The following is a 15,026-nucleotide window of genomic DNA, read 5'->3' on the forward strand; positions in this document are numbered from 1 at the left end:
ATTCGAGAAAGTCAGGGTGCTTATAGAAATTTATTTTTATATCTTAAAACAACTGATCATTATGAATTGTTCAAAATAATAAGAATGTCAGCAGAACAATTTGATTATTTACATGACTTGTTGAAGCCGAAATTGCAGAAAACTAGTCAGAGAGAACCGATTTCAACCGAAATTCGTCTTGCTGCAACGTTAAGGTTAGAATTACTCACTTTTATATAATAAATAATACTAATAATGTAACAATCAAAAATTAAAAATATCACAAACACATGGTTTTTTAATTTTTATGAAAAACGAAAAATTTATTAATCATATTGTAACGAGCCGTCCGCCACGTTAAGGCATATAGATACGAGGCCGTTACCCTCCTACCTCGTGTAGTCCCCTCCGCTTATCTCGGTCTCCCCGCACATCTCCGCTCCTCTTGTCACCAAACGGGGGCTATAAAAGCCCTCCGCTGGTGATAAGAAAGCAGATCTCCCCGGTCTAGCGAAGTGAGCCGACCGATCCTCTCAGCGAATTGAGCTGAGCCTCCAGAGCACGCACTGAGTGCCGAACATAACCGCAAACCCGGTTTCCTTCACTAGCGCGCACTGAGCGCTTCCTCGCGCCACGCAGTGAGTGGCAGAACACCGCCCCGCTCGTCACCCGGATCCCGGTACGCGTACTGAGCTACCGATCCCGACCGCACACGGGGACCCCGCACTGAGGGGAAACCGCCGACGCGGAGGATCAGCCACGGTGATCAGCTGTTCGTCGATCAGCTGTTGTTATCCACGTGGGATGATCCACGACGATAACAACAGCTGATCGACGAACAACTGATCACCGTGGCTGTCGAGCCGAGCTCCGTGCCGTACCGCGCAGTCGCGCACCGCTGCGACCAACCATAACGCCGCACCGACCGACTCGGCGAATAGGAGCGCCGCGCCGCACCGCGCAGCCGCGACCGTAACGCCGCAGCCAATCCGGCTACCGCCGTGACCGATGTGAACGCCGCCTCGCACTACACCGCCGAGACTACACCGCCACGAACGCCGTAATCGTCAAGAACGGCCGCTACCGCCGATCGACACACCGACCGATCGATACACGGGCCGTACGCCCGCCGCAGCCAATCCGGCACCGAATACTCAACGCGCACACGCGCACCGCGACACACGTCGCCACAGCGAATCACCCGCGACTCGCATAGCGAGATCTTAGGTTAAGTTGTACATATTAGAGCAGGGACACTGTAAATATTAGTTAGACTTAGAACATAATAAATACTACTTGTTAATTATATACCGCTTGCCTCCGTTATTCATTCAACCAGCCCGCTGCCCGAACCCTGAATTGCCCGCGGCTATCCGTAGCCCATCATATTTGAAAATTCACGGTTACAATATGTTTCGAAAATGATTATTCAATATTGCAGCTTCCTTGCTCACGGAGACAGCATTCGAACAATTTCGTTGTGGTTTCGCATTGAAAAGTCAACTCTGTATACCATCATTCCCGAAGTGTGTAAAGCAATATAGAATGTATTGCAACCTCGATACCTGATATGTCCTCAAAGTGAGAATGAATGGTTACGCATTGCTGCTGAATTTTATGATAAATGGAATTTTCCCAATTGCGTGGGAGCAATTGATGGAAAACACTGCAATATCCAGGCTCCGCCCCATTCCGGTAGTGCATTTCACAACTATAAAGGTTTCTTCAGCATAATCTTAATGGCAATTGTTGATGCTAACTACCGTTTTATCTGGGTCGATATTGGAGATTATGGTAAGTTTAAACTGTTCACTACGGTGACATTAAACTTGAAGAACTTAATGGAATTTAAAAAAACTATTGTCAAAAGCAATAAAAAATAATTTAGTGAAAAAATTTTGAAAAAATAAAATTGAACTAAAAAAACTAATAAACTATTTAATGTTTAAATACAATTTTAAATTTTTAATCACTTCTGATACTGGTACATGTATGGATATTATATCTCAGCAAATACAGAACATTGCAGTAACATTGCGGCAATGTTAGAATGTTGCTGTAATGTTGCTACAATGTTACAACATTGCCGCAATGTTGCTGCAATGTTCTGTATTTGCTTCAAGAATGTCCGAATGTTTGTTGTCAGGTTCTATGAATGATGCTGGAATTTGGTCGAAAACTGCACTACGGGAAGCATTGGAACAAAACACCATATGTCTACCGGAAGCTTGTTTTTTGCCTCATACTGATTGTGTACAGCCATTTGCTCTTGTCGGTGACGAAGGCTTCCCTTTGAAAACATATTTGATGCGCCCATTTTCGAGAAGAAATTTGCTAAATATAGAAGCAAAGGTATTTAATTATCAACTCTCACGAGCACGCTGAATTGTAGAAAATGCCTTCGGTATTCTCGTAGCGAGATGGAAAATTTTGCAAAGACCATTAGCTGTAAAGTTGAGCACAGGGGAAGCTATTATTCAAGCTACTGTTTGCTTACATAATTTTATCATGATGGAAAATAATAAGCAGTACTTTCCGCATGGAATTGTTGATTTTGAGACTAATGATGGTGAGATAATATCCGGAAACTGGCGGGATATAGTCGGAGAAAATAATTTGTTGCATCCTTTGGGACAAATTGGTGCCAATATTGACACAGCTGCCGCTGTGAGACAATGAGAAAATCTAGCTCAATATTTTGTCTCAGACGAAGGAAGCATCCTATGGCAATGGCGAGTGATAGATTAAATATTGTAACGCTATTATATTGAATTACTCCTTAATCACATAGAAAATATACTGCTTGTTTTTATTCAAGGTTAATAATAAACATAAGAATATTACATTATTTTATTTTTTTATCACATAACATTATAAAGCGCATATCACAACATATCACATCGTATTTTATAGTTATATCACATCATATAATGTCATGTTTTAACCAGTACTAACAAAAATAAAATATTTATCCAATATTCGTATACGATATAAGAACTAGTTTTAGAAAGTATTTAAATATTGAAATAAAAGAAATTTTTTCTTTGGCTTTATGTAATAATAAAATAATTAAACTGATAAATAATTTTTTTGATAATAAAATGTTTAATTTTTCCTTAAATAATAATTATTTAGTAAGTGCGCTTTTTGCGAGTAAAACGTAAGGTTTGTGAGAATGCGCGAACCTATTGCACGATTTGGGTGAACAAAAATAACTTCATAAATAAAATCGATCATGGTGGAAGGAAATACCATATTTTCTTCCACCATGGAAATGTATTCGGATGCGACGTTCATTTTTAATTTCTTTTTCTTCTTTTATTAGAATTATATTAAAAAATTAATGTAATCGATTCCATGGTGGAAGGAAACATGATGTTTCCTTCCACTATGATTTCGATTACATTAATTTTTCAATATAATTCTAATAAAAGAAAAATTAAAAATGAACGTCGCATCCGAATACATTAACAAAAATTAAAAAAAAATTATTTTTTTTAACAAAAAATCTCAGAGTAATAAGTTTTTAAATAAACTATTAAAAATTTATTAATATAATATTCTATTGAATATCAGGGTGCTTATTCAAATTTATTTTTAACTGACAGCACTGTTCATGAACTGTTCACTGGTCCTTCGTATTTACTGCATCAACGTTTGTGAACTTTTGAATGATCTGCAGGAGCTCAATTATGCATTGAATTTTTTTGTCTGGTTGAACTTTATTTAAACCATCCTCAATAATATGGATACATCCTTCTTTAGGTTTTTCTTCGTTTGCACGAGAAGCCATGGACTTGACTGCTGTTGATATTATTGTTGTCGCATTGTCGAGATTTTTTTCGAGTAACTCGCGTTTTATTGTCTGTTTCTTCACGAATTGATCCACTTCAGGTTCGCAAAATTTTTTCTTACCGAAAAACTTATCATTATTTGCAAATGATGAAGTAAATGGTCTATGGCGGTTTTTAGAAGAAATTGCATCGGGAAGTTTCTTATATGTATTTTTTACTTGATTCCTAGTGTTAATTGGTTGCAAGGGTTTTCTCTTCCCGTTAAAGGCGCTATTTAAGGAAACCGATAATGCAGGCATGGTACAATTAGAAGAACTTGCATTGGAAGTACTCGCATATACGTCACCGATTTCAATTTCGCCAGCCACATCCGGTAATGCATCAACATCTAGAAAACAGTCGTAGTTATGTTGCGCCTTGCGGTACAACAAAATATTTTTGCCGTACCTTGCGGTGCGACAAAAGATCTTTCGGGATTCGTTGCTGCCCAAGGAGTAGGAACTCGCGGAAAGAGGCGGCTTTTGTAGGCAGGGTCCTCAAATCACTCACTCACTGATTCTAAGTTAAATTGATATAAAAGATTTATTTCTCTGTTGTTGTACACTGGTTGCGGTCGGCGAAGGTGCCGCGTCGTGTTACACTAGATTAGATACGGCGCGTGACTCGGAGTTAACGCGTCGTCTCGTTGCTCGCTCGAGATTTGCTAGCGGCTAAGTTCCGAACTCTTAATTCACTCGTGCGGGCCGTACGTATCGGCTTGATTTCTAATCACTGATCCCGCTGGCCGCTGTTCGGCAGCGGCTTAAATAGTGTCGCGGATTTAATTATTAGTGGGGGCATCGGGCCCTCCGCATGACCATATATGGTCATTCCCGCGCGCATCCGGCGCGCGGGAAATATTTGCGAGTTTAGCAACAATTGCCAAAATGCAGGTATGCATTTCCGGTGGCATGATTGTTGCTAAGCTGGCTTCGCTACTTCTTTAAGGTGGTTGGTGCGTTGCCCAGTGCGATGACCGGCCGGCAGCGCACGAGGCATGTGTCACCTGACACCTTGTGATAGCGAGCCTTCCTCGGCGAGCTATCTTATAATTTTAATATTTTATTTCCTTTATTTTATAATATGAATTTATTGGTTGTGAGTGTTTCGCTCACAACAGTTAGTTTTCAACTAACAATGCTGTAATATTTATAAAATATACAAACCTTCATAATTTTCCCAATTAGAATAATCATGTTTGCTATTATTAGCAATTATTAGCTCCTCATTTTGTTCAGTACAATCACTGACATTTTCTTCAAATAAAGGATCCTCAGAAGGTAAAAATGATGTTGATGTGCTGCACAATTAAATAAAAAAGTTTAGAAATACCAAAACCAAAAATAAAACTTGCAAAAATTAAAAGTTATCCGCAAGCTTTAAATTTTAATAACTTTTAAAAATGCTCTCTTCTTTAACGAGTTAAAAAATTAGAATATGTTATAATTTTAGACTAACCGTCTGTGAGCAATATGTGGAAGTAAAAAGAACAAATTTTGATACAAGTCCCATGGCTTTGAAGGCTTATAGTCGGACCTCGATGGTGGTAGGCTTTGCTTTTTATGTTCCCGATTAAACATATCTCTTAAAGATGTCCATCGCTTCTCAATGTTATAAGCTACAATAACATTTTACACCGATATTAGTTTATTTTATGTCACAACAATCTAACCTAGTTAAGTCTCTTTAAAGCACATATTTTAAATGAATTATGCTCAATTTTGGCATTTACTTTTACAAAATCAAACTTTATATAGGAAATATTGATTTTAAAAGACCAATTATATAATGCATTCAGACCTACTAAGTTATAAATAAAACAATTTACCTGGCATATCAACTCCCAACAAATATTTCAATTTTTCACTTATCGCTGTCCATACTTCTTTTTTCTTTGCATTGTTTTTATAGTTTTCGTCTGTTTTATCATAGAGACACTTATTTTCTATTACGAGTTCAATAAGATATTCATCGGCTTGCATCGTGCTTTACATAACTTCAATCCACTTCTTTTTACGTAAAATTGTAGTGCCGATCGAAATTGATCGAGATGAGCAGTTTCGTATAAAAACACCGACATACGACTCACGACTAAAAGCCAGAGTAGTGCGCATGCTCCCGACTGCTCCCGACATCCGACACGTCTTACGACATCCATTGTAGACCAGGCCTAAGCCCGGTCTACAATAAGTTGTTAGTTGTTGATCGTAAGAAATTTAATCATTCATATTCGCTTATTCTTCTCTAAGATCAACTGTGATTGGCTAGATTTCTTACGACCAACGACTAACAACTTATTGTAGACGAGGCATTAAGCCCATTCTAAGGCACTAAAAGTAAGTATTCTTACGTCCGCCATTTTTTTTCAAACTAGTAAAGTAGGGACTGTCCTGATTGCGCACATAAACGATTGGAACACAGTAGTATTTCCCGATTGGACACAGACCCGATTGGACACGGACCCGATTGGACATGGACTCAATTGGACACAGACCCAATTGGACACAGACCCGATTGCACACGGACCCGATTGCACACCGACCTGATTGCACACGGACCCGATTGTGCACCGACCCGTTTGCACACGGAAGCGATTGCGCACCGACCTGATTGCACACGACCCATTTGCACACAGACCCGATTGCACACGAACTCGATTGCGCACTGACCCGTTTGCACACGGACCCAATTGCGCACCGACCCGATTGCACACGACCCGATTGCGCACCGACCCAATTGCACACGGACCCGATTGCGCACCGACCCGTTTGCACATGGACCCGATTGCACACGATACGATTCCGCATTTCAGATAGTACATGGGTTAGTGACTTGGACGGGGTGGGTGCGGGAGGGGGGCGAAGCCCCTCTTGCACCCCTCCGTGTGTGTGTGTGTGTGTGTGTGTGCACAAAACATTTTCTGCACCACATAGGTTTGCGACTATAAAATATGTATAAGAAAGAAAAATATTATAATAAATATTTTGTACGTATTTTTATGTCTGAGTTTGCCAAGTATAAAATAATTATGATAAATATTTATAAAAATATTAAAAATAGATATATATATGCTATTATAATTCAAAAATACAAAAATATTTTGAGTTTATACACCATGAATATTTTTTAGTACATTTTAAAAATATATTTTATATATTGTTAATAATAATTTCTAAATAATTTATGAAAACGATTATATAACTTAAAAAACGTTTTTTAAAAATAAATTTATAAAATATTTATAATAATTTATTTTAAATTTTTTATGCCATCCCCCCATAGGTGTTTTTGCATTATTCTGCGATGCGGAATCGTATCGTGTGCAATCGGATCTGTGTGCAAACGGGTCGGTGCGCAATCGGGTCGGTGTGCAATCCGGTTCGTGTGCAAACGGGTCGTGTGCAATCGGGTCGGTGCGCAATCGCTTCCGTGTGCAAACGGGTCGGTGCGCAATCGGGTCCGTGTGCAATCATGTCGGTGTGCAATCGGGTCCGTGTCCAATCGGGTCTGTGTCCAATCGGGTCTGTGTCCAATTGAGTCCGTGTTTAATCGAGTCCGTGTCCAATCGGGTCTGTGTCCAATCGCGAAATACTACTGTGTCCAATCGCTTATGTGCGCAATCGGGCCTCACTCAGTAAAGTAACTAGCATAATGTTTTATATATATAATACATCGCAATAACCTTTACAGTCTCAAGATCATAAATATCGTGTCTTCGTTTCATTGTCGCATAAAGTTTGGTACTTCCAAAGATTATTGACGTATATATATATACAAAACATACCTAACTTTTCATGTTAGTTACTTGCTAGTTTGAAGAAAAATGGCGGACGTGAGAATACTACTTTTTTAGTGCTCTAGTAACGCTACAAAGTGATGGGGCTATGGTGGCGACATTTTATAGTTACAGCAAATCGTCTATATGTGATAGAGGGGGCAAAAAGCGGAAAGTCTAAACAACTTGCACAAACAAAATAAATAACCTTTTAATCTCGTAATACACTGGCGTGAATGCGAATATAAATCGAGGTGATTTTTTGTAACATTTATTTCAGCAAAATGTCGACCTCAGTCTTAGACAAAAACGAAAAAAGAGTTTTGTGCGTGACTTTTTCGTAAAAAAACGACGAAATTTCAGTACGATGTACTCTGTGTAAAAAAAATCTATAAAAACCATGGAAACACGACTAATTTAGTTAATCACCTACAACGGATACATTCAGGACACATTAATCTGACAGATAATTCTGCACAAAAAAAGCTATGCTACACGCAAACATTTGTCAATTACGACGAATCCAATGTAGATGATCCTACATTGACCGAACCTGCTCCGGCTTCACCATTAACATCGGCAATTATTCCATTTAGGCGGTCTAGATTTGGTACCCCGATACATAGATCAGAAACGGGTATTCCCGACATAATTCGTTCAACATCGGAAGATTCTTCGACTCTGATCCAGAAGCAACCATCCATCGACAAAACTTTCAACAAAATTAAAGCATACACTGGTAATTTAGAGCGAGAGTCATAAAGAAATACCTTTATTTAGCATATCATAGCTTATTTAAATTTTACTATTTTAGATGGTGGTAGCAGAGCGTCTAAGATTACAAACGCTGTGGTATATAAGATAGCGAAGGATCAACAGCCTTTTTCTGTGGTCGAGGATAAAGGATTTAGGAATCTCTTAAGTATCGTGGCACCTCTATACACTGTACCATGTATTACAAAACGGATAGACGAAAAGTACGAGCTACTCAATTCGAAAATCAAGACCATGCTTTCGAAGATCTTTGCTTAACTACAGACATCTGGACAGAACCATTTAATACCCAGAATTATATTGGCCTCACCGTACATTATATCAATTTTGAACTTATGCAACTAGAATGCTTATCTCTTGGAATAAAAGAACTCGAAGAAAGCCACAACGCAGAATATATACAACCGACAATTGTAAGCGAGATACTAGATGAGTGGCACATTAATACCGATTCAGTAGTAGCTGTAATTACAGACAACGCTTCCAATATCACGAAAGCGATGCGGGATACGTTTGGGCATCGAAGACATATGCCATGTTTCGCTCACACCCTAAATCTAGTAATTCAAGACTCAATTGCTGCAACACCAGAATTACAAATTGTGGTAAAGAAAGTGAAATCTATTGTCACATACTTCAAACGTAGTGTCAAAGCAACAGATGCACTCAAGGAATTACAGACATCAGATGTTGAAAACGGTGGACTGGTTTTAAAATTAAAGCAGGAATGCGAGACACGTTGGAATTCGCTTTTTTATATGATCGAGAGATTCGTTCAATTGGCGAACTACGTGAGCACCGTATTGATTAGTCTTCCGCGAAAAAAGCAAGACGATATTCCAGAGATGACAACACGCGCCGAGCTACAAATTTTGAAAGACGCCTGTGCCATTTTGCGTTCAATCGAACGCGTTATCACGGAGATGTCGGGCGATTTGTACGTCACGTGCAATAAAATCATCCCCATCGTTAATTGCCTGATAAGAACTTTGAAAAAACTCAATACTGAGCATGACATTTCGGAACGTCTGCACAGAAATATTTTACGAGAACTTTGCAAAAGATTTCACGGCGAAGATTCAAACGTCGAAAAAAACGCTTTTCTCGGTATATCCACCTTACTAGACCCACGCTTTAAGAAACTGCACTTCCGCAGCTCATTAGCTGTTGCTACAGTAATGAATAAGATCTGTCAATTGATGAAAGAAAATCGGAATGAAACTCAATCTACTGTTGCTATCGTAGAAAGTATCAAATCATGCTAAGAAAACAGAAGATTTGTGGAACGTTCACGATGAATTGATTGCATCTTCATCAACAAACTTTGACGAGCCTGGTGGCATACCAATCGAACTGCGACAATTTTTTAATACCAATGTCGTCAGCAGAAGCGAGGATCCACTAAAAGTTTGGCAAAAACTGAAAGATATTTACCCAAAGGTATACGAAGTCGCCATGAAATACTTCGTGGTTGTGGGAACGTTTGTCCCATCTGAACGTTTGTTTAGTGCTGCCGGTGATATTATTAGCGCGAAAAGAAATAGAATCGCAGGAAAAAGAGCGTCGCAGGTTATATTTCTAGGATCTCTACCTGAAAGATACTGGAACTAGACCACTAATAACTACTCATATATTTATTTTCAAAAGAATGTAAACTAAACTATAAGTATGTTTAGAAAACGTTAACTATAGTATACCAAAAAGAATACGTAAACCATAGGTATATTTTTAAGTTTTTTATATTACTCATATAGAAAAAGTTTAAAAAGTCTATCAATGAAAAATTTCATAGCGTGTTGCAACTATGTAGATTGTTTTATTATCGGAAATCTTTGATTATGATATAAAATTTTAAAAACAAATGACTGTCGCGCATAACGTCCGAACTCGCGCGTGAGTTATTGCCTATGGAGCACCGCTTCTTCCGACAGTTGAATATTTCACCAATCTCGTTTTGTTTATCCAGGAGAACGCACGTTGTGTTTTCGTCCTTTTTCTTACAATTTTCATCGACTTCTTCTTAAGCAAATAAGTAGTTTTAGTTTCTATTAATTTAATTCATTCTTTCTTTATTGATACTCAGTCATATATTTACTTTACTAACAAAACATTTGAAATTAAAAAAGATTTTTTGAATAATCTTTTTTTATCAATGACAGAAAATTATTCCAACGGGATAATTAGAACCAACTCTAATGGGGTAATCAGAACTGGCTCCAATTACTCTAGGAATACATGTTTGTTTTGTTTTTGGAATTTACGAAAAAGACTCAGAAACAGACAAAAACAACATTCAAAAATAATAACAGCGTCGTTTTTGAAGAAAATTTGAGAAAGTTTTAAAGAAAGTTAAATTTAATGATTGAACTGATCTAAATTAATAGGAATATGATAAGACTGTTTAAATATTTGATTTATTTATTATTTTCAGAAATAAGTATTTTACTCGCTTTAATGTTTCGCATAAGCAATGCATCTCATTACTCTTAAGGTGATTCTCATTGCCTAGTGCCTGGGGTAATGGGAGTTTTTATTGAGTTTCGAAAAAAATTAATTTTTTTTGATTTAATTAAAATTTAAATATTTACGCTATGCTAAATTAAAGCTTTATAATTTTTTATTTTAATAATAAATAGTTGAAATAGATAGTGAGTGTAACACTTTTTTTTTCAGTTTTTCCTTAATCGGTGCCAATTCCCCTGTTCTCCTCTACTGATCCGAATATAATGGATAGTTGACACACCATTTTCACTGAAGTCAACAGAAGATTACATTCATCTATACTCATAAATGCACACATACACGTAAACATACATATATACATACTCATACATAAAATATAAAAATTTAATTTTATTTAAAAAATCAGCCTTTTCAGGGCCACATGATGTGCAAAATCGAGCCGTCAACCTCCACGGTGTACACATCGGGTCACTCTGATGACGGCGGTATAATTGAGTTAAACACGAATAAAATCAATGTGCAATATCATATTAATACTCAAAATTTATGGTATTAAAAAAATTAGGGTAATTTATTCGCTAAAATACCCTAAAATACAGTGCAAATTTCAAACTCGTGTGTAATCAACAAAAAACATCGTATCGACATGTATTTTTTTTAATTGCTTAAAAAAGAATGAACTTTAAAAATCTGAATTAATATTAGCAAGATTTTAACAAGAAACTTGTGAAAAATGATAACAAATTTTACTTTTTTTAATAACAAGAAAACATGTTTGGTTTTCATGCGATACAAAAGGTTCATACTTAACAAATCACAAACTTTCGCCTAGGGATTCTCAAAGTAGAGTCTTTGTCCTTTAATTTAAAAAAAGTACATGTAATTTGAGTGTTTTTTTGCCAAGTTGCATCTCTTTGAAGATTGCCTAAAAATTTGATCAAAAGTTTTGTCTTGTTTTTTTTTGTGCCAGTGTATATTCAAATTAATGCGATTATTGTTTCATATAAACAATGTATAATCTTTTTAGAAGAATTTGAAAATCTTGAATTTTAAAATATTAGTTTTGTTTCAATATCGTAAATGTTATTTTAAGAATATAATTGTTTTGATAATTTTATTCTAAGAAAAATTATAATCTTTGATTTGAATATGTAGTATTTTCTATCCAACATTTTTTTTCTTTCCGTTCAAGAAAATTATTCTTAAATAACAAAAATATCATTTTCTTGATTAAATTATATAAAATTTTAAAATAAATTTTTATTCAAGTAAATGTTATTTGATTTAACGCAATATAATTTCATTTCAAGATTTCCGTTTTAAAATTATGTAACAAACCACGTTTTTAGCGGCTAACAACCGGGCGATCCGATCGACCAACCGCCGGGCCGAACACCGGGCAAACGCGCCCGCCATAAGATCTTCGCACCACCGAGATGACGCGCATCTCGTAGGCATACATCCTCCCCTCTCGAGCTAGAATCCCGATGCGAGGGGATACGTCATCGAGAGGAGGCCGAGGACCGCCGAAGATCCCCGAGCAGCTACCGGGGACCATATATAAGACCGCCCGGCAGCAGCGAACTCCACTTCTCGCATCCCGTCCGAACCCGTTCCGACGAGAAGCCAAATCTACGATTCACGGTGGAGTGTTTTCCGCCATCGCCGAGAGTTCTCGGCCTAGCTCAACTCCTTTTCCTCCTTCTGGCTAGCAAGCCGCGGGGCGTGCGTAAAGTTTTTTTTGTCTCCGCCGAGAGCTCTCGACCGCTGGCTACAAACCTCGCCTTAAAGATCCTAGCGGCCCGATAACCGGCACGAAGTGTTCTCTATCTCCCCCCGAGCGTTCTCGGGACCGCCGCCGTTCCCCGAAATTCAAAGACGCTTCGCGGAATTACCGAAGCAATTCGGCGAAAACTCGGGAACACGAGACAGCCGCTCCCGCACCGCGCGCCCGCCGGCCACCAAGCTCCGAGCGTCGAGTTCGAGGCACGTACCACTTGCCTCACCGCGCGCTCCGCGGACATCCCGCCAAGTCGAGACAGCTGATCGGCCCACCGTCACACGCGCCGGCACTGGTAAATACAACGCTGTATATATCGCGAAGCCAGATTATTTTGTATTCTTCACACCGTTGTAAATAATCGCGAAATCAATGTAATTTAGAATAATAAAATCATGTATCGTTAACCAAAATCCTCACGTTTGCTAGATAGCATCTCTGAACCTTTTTCGCCCTAGACCCTTCCCGACGAGCTAAGTTCCGCGCGAAAAACGGTTGTTACAACTATAGATATTATCAAAACAAGAATATTCTTTTTCTGTGTAATAGTAAAAGTTTTATACGTTATAAGTGAATATTCGCGTGATTGTTTATAAATCAATTTTTTAATTTTTTCAGTATGCATACGTAGGCGGCATGCCTCATTGATCAACAACGGCCATTTACAGTCGAACTCACGTAAGAGTACCGTCCAGTCGCACCTCAATTTTTAAAACTAAATGGAATGCTATCAATACGTAGGCCTGTTGGTTAACAGGTACTTTATATATAAACATATAATATAAAAATGTCAAAAATTTGTTTTGGTACAGCTTGAGTACAGCATGATTAAATTAAAAATGTTTTTTCTTTCAGCCATATTTTGGACGCGAGGAAATCAGAATCCTTGGATTTATAAATACAGCCGAAGCTCGGTGGATGCGATACTTTCGCCAAACCGATCAATGGCGGAACGAGCAGAACATCGAAAATGCTTATAGGCAATACGATCTCGCCGACGTATGGGACCTGAGGAGACTATTCGGCATGGAACCATTGTTCGATGAGGATCGGGAGATCTGGGAGTAATCCCAAGTATTTTTATTGTACTTTGTATTTATCATTATTTTATAAATTTATTATTTTAAATATATCATTATTTTATACTTTTTTATTATTACTTTTTTATATTATACTTTATATATAAATAATGTTTTACTTTTATGCTTTTATAAATATATAAATTTATACATATATATAATTACTTGAAATTATTTTCCCTCAGGATTGTTCCTTTAGAATATCGTAATCTCTCTCCCCCTCTCTGTTACTTTCAGTTCTACTAACATTTTTTTCTTATATGCTAACTTTATTAGTTTACAAACTTTATATTACAAACTTTATATTTTAATATATTATTCACTTCTTCAAATGATTTATTATCTTTGACAATTGGATAGTGACAATAATCAATACAAATGAGCTTTAAGGAGCTACATACACCTAGAAATTTTGAAAAAATGAATTTTTGTTTTTTGCATATTTGTAAAGTACAAGGTCTTGAGAATATTCCCTGCAAGTTTCAAAGTGATTCCTTGAAAATTGTCCGAGATATAGCGAGAAAGGTCTAAGCGCGTTCGACGACGCTGGGGTGCGATAGACGTGCCCTAATCCTTCGCAGCAGGTAAGTTACGCAAGAATATTACGCCGGCAAGCTAGGATCGGAGCCTTTGATGCCGCTACATCTGGGGAGGGTTCACTGTATGGCCCTGGAGTGAATGACTCTATGTAAATTCGAAAAAAAATTATCTACGTTTTAACCGAATATCAAATTTTAGACGCGTTTTTCTCCAAGTCATGTTTTCAAAACGCGTACCAAAAATATCTCTGTAATGGCTAGACCGATTTACTTAAAATTTGGAGGGCTTAATCTAACAAAAAAGGCAGTCCTTATCGTGGCGGTTTTTTTTCAAGCCCTTACTTTTTTACAGTTAAAAAAACGACCGATTTTTATCCTAAAAAATCGTTTTTTTTCTTTAAACGGCCGCCATTTTGTAAAAAATTGATATTTAAAAAATCGATAAAGACTAGATAATTTCATACAGTTTAAGAAAATTCTAAGCTGGTTTGTTTCAAATAAGTCCTGTACGAACTGCAATTTGTACCGCGGAGCACCTTTTTTCAACAAGGTCTTGCGACGAAGACAATATCTCCGCTATGTTTTAATATTTTTAGTTCAAATTTATTCTGAAACATGTTTTAAGAATGTATTTTTTTAAGTAAAGAAAACTAGGATTAAATACATACATTACGTTTCGAAAAAAAAAATCGAGAAAAAGGCCTATTTTTTACATCTTTTGATGTACATTGACCCATGGTGCATATCGGGTCACTCTGATGACGGCGGTATGATTGAGTTAAATACGAATAAAATCAATATGCA

The 15,026-nt window shown here is 37.4% G+C and overlaps 2 protein-coding genes across 2 annotated transcripts; both read left to right on the plus strand.

Annotated features, from left to right (window-relative positions):
* Positions 1-1,375: 1,375 nt before the first annotated feature.
* On the plus strand, positions 1,376-2,469 carry LOC118645845. Its single transcript, XM_036287603.1, has 2 exons — positions 1,376-1,773; positions 2,126-2,469. The coding sequence occupies exons 1-2, from the start codon at positions 1,719-1,721 to the stop codon at positions 2,362-2,364; spliced, it is 294 nt and encodes a 97-aa protein (XP_036143496.1). The 5' UTR covers positions 1,376-1,718; the 3' UTR covers positions 2,365-2,469.
* A 5,166-nt stretch (positions 2,470-7,635) lies between these two features.
* Positions 7,636-13,672, plus strand: LOC118645760 (zinc finger BED domain-containing protein 4-like). The gene is made up of 7 exons (XM_036287467.1): positions 7,636-7,644; positions 7,868-7,949; positions 8,036-8,326; positions 8,402-8,539; positions 8,626-9,536; positions 9,607-9,801; positions 13,460-13,672. The coding sequence occupies exons 1-7, from the start codon at positions 7,636-7,638 to the stop codon at positions 13,670-13,672; spliced, it is 1,839 nt and encodes a 612-aa protein (XP_036143360.1).
* The last annotated feature ends 1,354 nt before the right edge of the window (positions 13,673-15,026 follow it).

Source organism: Monomorium pharaonis, chromosome 5 (assembly GCF_013373865.1).
Source record: "Monomorium pharaonis isolate MP-MQ-018 chromosome 5, ASM1337386v2, whole genome shotgun sequence".
Lineage (NCBI taxonomy): Eukaryota > Metazoa > Arthropoda > Insecta > Hymenoptera > Formicidae > Monomorium > Monomorium pharaonis.